Source organism: Hordeum vulgare, chromosome 6H (assembly GCF_904849725.1).
Source record: "Hordeum vulgare subsp. vulgare chromosome 6H, MorexV3_pseudomolecules_assembly, whole genome shotgun sequence".
Taxonomy (NCBI): Eukaryota; Viridiplantae; Streptophyta; class Magnoliopsida; order Poales; family Poaceae; genus Hordeum; species Hordeum vulgare.
In genome coordinates, this window is record NC_058523.1 from 304,442,879 (window position 1) to 304,449,019 (window position 6,141).

At 41.2% G+C, this 6,141-nt stretch overlaps 1 protein-coding gene across 1 annotated transcript; it reads left to right on the top strand.

Annotated features, from left to right (window-relative positions):
- Positions 1 to 1,603: 1,603 nt before the first annotated feature.
- Positions 1,604 to 2,906, top strand: LOC123403247 (dehydration-responsive element-binding protein 2B-like). Its single transcript, XM_045097188.1, has 2 exons — positions 1,604 to 1,712; positions 1,809 to 2,906. Exons 1-2 carry the CDS (start codon positions 1,675 to 1,677, stop codon positions 2,671 to 2,673), a joined length of 903 nt encoding a protein of 300 aa, XP_044953123.1. The 5' UTR covers positions 1,604 to 1,674; the 3' UTR covers positions 2,674 to 2,906.
- Positions 2,907 to 6,141: the final 3,235 nt, after the last annotated feature.

Genomic DNA, 6,141 nt, shown 5'->3' on the forward strand with positions numbered 1-6,141 from the left:
GTTCTTCCTCGCGGTTAGGATGTACGGAGTTTATGATACAGAGACCTATTTTGATTTTCTACTGATCTCGTTTTTTCTCCTTTCTATTTGTGAACTCTTTTGATATGGTATTTACTCCTTATTTCAACTTTCCACGGTTTTTTGTTCTATGATTTCAGGGAGTATGGACCAATGTATGGCCGAACAAGATGCGGTCGTTGTTCTTGGGGTGTTGCTGCCATTTTGCTGGACATAATCAATGCACTGTTGAGACCTCAGTCTATCCAGTGTAGGTCATACCTTCGGATCAATTGTTCACAGTTGTTGGCATATTTTTCTCCATGCTTGTTTTGTTAATCAAATTTCTGCTTTTATTTAGGTACAAGTATTTAATGAATTTACACTTCTCCATGGCGCGTCCATGAGGACAAAAAAATTATGCTCCAAATCCGCCTGGCGAGGAGTAGGTTATCTGATGATTGCTTATTATATGCTTGTATTTTCAGCTTGTTCAGGCAGGAGATGTTCTTTTGAATTTGTCAGTGATTTCGAAAAGTGGAGCTGCACTCAAGGTTCGAGATGTAGTATTTGTCGATTGGATGGTCTGTTTGACTCTTTACCCTGTTCTTTTAGATGGTTGTTTTTAAAACTCTTGCCGCCATCAGCAACACCTGAGGCTCCTCTTCCTCAGCACAAAAGTTGCAGGAAGCACAATTTGAGAGGTAAACCAAATATTTAATTTTCATTAGGAGCTAATCTGAACCATGTACAAAGTCTGCCATAGTTCAAACAAGATCTATGGACTGAAGGTTCGTTTGAGTTCCACTATTCGAGTTAACATGTACATAAATTTGCGTTTTTAACAGTTCTCGGGTGCATGCTTGGAGAAGAGGATAGGAAAAGAGGCTTGCATCTAGAGATGACAAGGGTAGTCACCTGATGCAACTAAAAGTTCAGTTTACGTAATTATTCAGGTAGTACTCCCTGGTTGGCTGGAGTATGGTGTGATGTGTTTCAAAAGGCAATACCCTTTAGCTCGTCACACCCACCGCCTCATGTTCCCCCTTTGCTGAGGTGGTGCAGGGTCGAAGCTTTGATGTTCTCCACCATGCCAGCATATCGAAATTTCCGTTATTTTGAAATATGTTAGTATGAAATATTATGTATTAATTTTTTTTATCACACACAAGTTATAATAAATTTGGATGCTTGATTTGATTCATGATTTCTATTTGCTCTCTTGCAGCAGCGACACACGCGCGCGTGTGTGTGACCGGTGAGATGCCATTTGAAAAGGTAACAAAGCACGTTCTTGGGGGTCAGGCATAATGCCTAGCAGGGACGTAGATCATACGTTTAGAAAGGTACCATAACACGTTCGTATGAAAACTACTTTGAAGCTACACAAATTTCTCTTTCGAAAGGTACCATAACAAGTTTGTTAAATATTGCAGATTATTGGAGAGACAGGCCCTGGTAGCACCGACTGTTGACTACTCTCCTGTCTGTACGTTAATGGTCGTCCCTTTCCGCTCACATATATACACACACGTACAAGAGAAGGCAAAGGCAAAGCACCAACCCCTCAAGAGGCACATCCTTGCTTGCTTGCTTGCCTCTCGTGTTCTCATCTCCATAGCTTGCAGATAAGTAAAGCTTGTCCGTTGTGCAGAGAGGGGAGGTGGATAGGTGCAGATGGAAGGGCTGCAGAGATCGTCCTCCACTTTCAGAAGGTCCGGCTCGTCGGGCCTGGTGTGGGACGAGCGGTTCCTGACCGAGGGCGCCGAGAGAATACGGTACTAACTGCTACTCTGCTATTTGTTCTACAGGAAAAAGCGACCTCGAAGGTCACGTGATGGGCCTAATTCAGTCTCTGAGACGATCAAGCAATGGAAAGAAGTGAAACAACAACTCGAGCATGATCCACAGGGTGCAAAGCGGGCGAGGAAGCCACCAGCAAAGGGTTCAAAGAAGGGCTGCATGCAAGGGAAAGGAGGCCCTGAGAATACACAATGTGGATTCCGTGGGGTAAGGCAACGAACTTGGGGGAAGTGGGTTGCTGAAATTCGGGAGTCAAATCGGGTCAGCAGGCTCTGGTTGGGGACGTTCCCTACTGCTGAAGTTGCTGCTCAAGCTTATGATGAAGCAGCCAAAGCAATGTATGGCCCGCTGGCTCGCACCAACTTCCCTGTGCAGGATGCACAAGCTGCTCCTACTGTGGTTGTACAAGTGGCAACCGAAGGTGTTGTACGTGGTTCTTCAGCATCATGCGAGTCGACTACAACATCCAACCACTCCGACGTTGCTTCTTCCTCGCATAATAAGCAACTACAAATTCAAGCTCCTGAGATTTCCTCTCAGTCAGATTTGCTGGAGTCCACCCAGTCAGTTGAGTACATCCAACAACAGTCTGTTCCTGATGCTGTCTCAAGCATTGCAATGAGCACATCTGAAGAGGATGTCTATGAGCCATTGGAGCCTATCTCCAATTTGCCAGATGGGGAAGCACACTGCGCGATCAGCAGGTGTTTCGGACCAAGGACGTGGCCTGAGACATGGACCCGCCGTCGCCGAGGGTGTCCGGCGGCATCCTCTACGCCATCTTCGGGGGTTCCGGCTCCGGCTCTGGCCCCGCAGCGCGCCGAGGCCGTGCCAAGCCCAAGAGGAGGCAACGGTCGGCGGTGTAGGGGTTGATCGGGCAATGGTGGATGTCATGCGAGCTGTGTTTATACTGGAGTGATGATCATGATCATATACTACTGATATTGGTTGGTTTGTATTGTACTCTGCTCTGCGTTATTGCCTCTTAGTCTATAAGTGTCAGGTTAGTTCCTCTTTTTTGTTTAGTTTCTTGATTCAGATCCGTGAGCAGCAGCTGTTGAGATCTGTGATGTTCTTCCTTGATCTGGTGCATGATCTTTTTTTCCTCTTTCTCTCACCGGAGCCGCTGGGTGTTAGTTGCTTCCATGTGAGCGTGAGGTGTTGGCGCTGTTGATGTGTTGCATGTATGGAGTTGCAACCATAAACAATCAATTGGACGGCAAACATTTGGGCATGGACGCACGTGTGTTCATGCTGCCGGTGCGTGCCTCTGTTCTAGCTCGTGAGGTGGTACCGAAGCTGTGGTGCAATTTGTGACTCACCAGAAGTAAATCTCTTCGTACGTACGAAGTTTTTTACTTTGCTAGCCAAAAAAATAGTCACTACAAATTTCTCTTCCTTGCGCACGGCCCGTTCTCGTGAATTACATTAATTCATCTACTGCTATACTATACCTTCCAATAGTCAATATCACCGTCCATGGCAAATCAGTGCCATCGTTAGGTGTCTTGATGTTTGAACCAAACCCATGATTTGTTAAAACTTATATTATTTCTTTTATAGGACGTCATTTTTTTAAATCATAAGAATATTACCATTGCTTTATTTTTTATATATGCAGGTTGACGATTCTGAAGTTATTGGCTTTCTCCTTCAAATCGAAATAATTCTTATGTGTCCAAAATATATGGAGATAGGCACTCAACTCTACAAAACAGTATGAATTCAACCCCTTATGTAAATCCAGTGACCATGTTGTTATGGTTGCAGCCTTCAACGATTCATTGGCATTGTTCTTTAGTACGGTTCATTATTCTTGTGTGAAATTTGCATGCAACAACACTAGATCATGCCTCAACATAATTTTGTATCCTGCACTGCCTGAAGGCCATCGGCGGACAGCCCTACCCTTACACCGGCAACGCTACCTCACTCCCCATTCCAGGAAGTTCTCTTTATTTTGTATTTCCAGTCCAATCATAAGATAAAACAATCCCTAATGACCTTTATGCACTAAGTGCTGACATCCGGTATCTTCACTTAATGTACTATAAGTACTAAGAAGTGTCTACATGCTAATTATTGCAAGCACTTGCTCATTTTTGAATAAACAAATTGTTGTGTCTCATACTGCCGTTTAACATCTTGTATTTTCTTAGTTTGATTTTGTTTCACAAATAACAAGAAAACCATGTACTTGTCCTGGAATGACCTATACAACTTCTTTTGGGCTAAAGAGACTACGTGTTCCTGTAGGCTCTTTCGTTCATTGTTGCACACCTCAAGCGTCTTTCTTAAAGAAAGAAACAACTTTAGTGTCTTGAAGATCCCTTTAGTTTCTCAAAACTAAAGAAAGAAACAACTTTAGTTTGTGTAAGATCCCTTTAGTTTCTAAAAGAAATAATCTTTGTTCAATATTGTACATTCTTGAAACAACTTTAGTTTTGGGAAGTTTTGCAAGATAGTATGTACATTCTTTATTATTTTGGCAAGTTTAGGTTATTTTTGGTACGCATTTACTTTTTGCAAGTTATGATCTTATTGTACAGGAAGTTGTGATTATTTCCGCAATTGTTAAACAACTGCATTGCCTTGTTTATTCTTTTGTTCATTTTATTGATATATTTTCTTCCTGGGACGAATGATTAAAAAGTTACATTTTTTTAGTAACAAAAATTACATGATAATACGTGTGTTGCACGTGCAAGCTGACTAGTACGGAAGAAGGGAATGAAGAAAAGTATGACAACTATATCGCAAATGAACTTGGCAAGCATCCTTGCAAGAAGAATTGAACGGATTTGTTGGAAAAACAACAACGAAAAGAACAAGATAGTAGTGGGCTTATGGAAACCTTTCCAAACTAATGAAGTGAAAACTAGCCACTAACAGAAACAAGGATTGTTTGGGAGAAACAAGATTTGGACAATTTCTTACACCAGGAGGATACATTGAGAACTTGGATTAATGACACGCACCATGATAGCAACAATCCATAGGAAAAACTTTAGGTGAAATCCAAACCAAGATAGCTCAATGAAGAAATCATGGTTGAAAATATCTCATGATCATAGAATTGGTGGGTTTAATTAAGTCATTCTTGAAAGGAAAACTCTTCGAGGCTCCCACACTAACAGAACGCTATAAAACCACCTCAAAGGATAAAGGAGGAAGAATTGCACATTGAAATGCAAGAGAAAGGATACTTGAGGTTCTCCAACAAGAATCTTGAAGAACACTTTGAGAATGAATTGATATCATGAGCCCTCCGGAAGAAGAATTTAGATTAGTATGAACAAAAACAAGAATTATGTTATGCTTATGCTTCATCAAGTTAAATTGAGGACAAGCAACGGATTTACCGTAAAACTTATTCCTCTTGAAGAATCTTGAAGAGAGAGATAGGTAAGCACCACTTGAAGCATAATTGAAGGAAGCACCGGTGATAATTGGATTGAATGGGGATACCAAGAATTAATGGAGATACATGAGACGAATAGATCATAATCCACGTGAGATAACAACTTGAACAAGACACCGGAATAAATGAGAGACGAACGAGGAGACAACAATTGAGAAGAATTGAGGATGAAAGCTGAAAGCTGAGAACGAAGAATCTTCTAAAATGATGGCCTTCAGAAGATCGAGAATGAAAACAACTCAGAAAAGCACCGGATAGCAAGAAAGGGATTACTCATGAATAACAACAATTCAAGATGATGCCACAAGGCTGAAATGATGAATAATGAAGAGAAAGGACCAAGATTTAAGAGAAACACTCTTTCGGTCTTCAATGCTGAACAGGATGAAGAGAACACCAGCAAGAACTACTGAGATACTCCGGAAGGAACGAATAATGAAAGGTTCAGCCAAAGACTAAAATAAATTTGAAGCAATCTTGAGGAAGGAATATGACTGATGAAATTCATACTTACGTCATAGTTGAAAAGAATAGAGATCTCAGGAAAATTAGAAGAGACATATAAGATCCTGGGAAAAACCTGTGGGTTATGGGCCCACTCAAAGAAACCACCATTGAAAGGATTTCTTAGAAAGAGAGATATTGCACCGGTATAAGGAAAACTAGATGAGGTTAGCACCTCGAAATAATGAAAGATCTGAAACAAGAAACTCTGAGATATCTTCAACACACCGGATAGAAAAAACATGAAAGAATAACAGGATAGGCTGATAAGAATCTATAATATGGGAGAGAATTTACAACGATGAAAATGATAAGATGAACACGGACAACTGAATTAAATTCACTGGAAAAAGATAACCAGATTGAAGGAATGATGCACTATAACTCCTGAGAATCTTCACAAGGAATCACCGGCT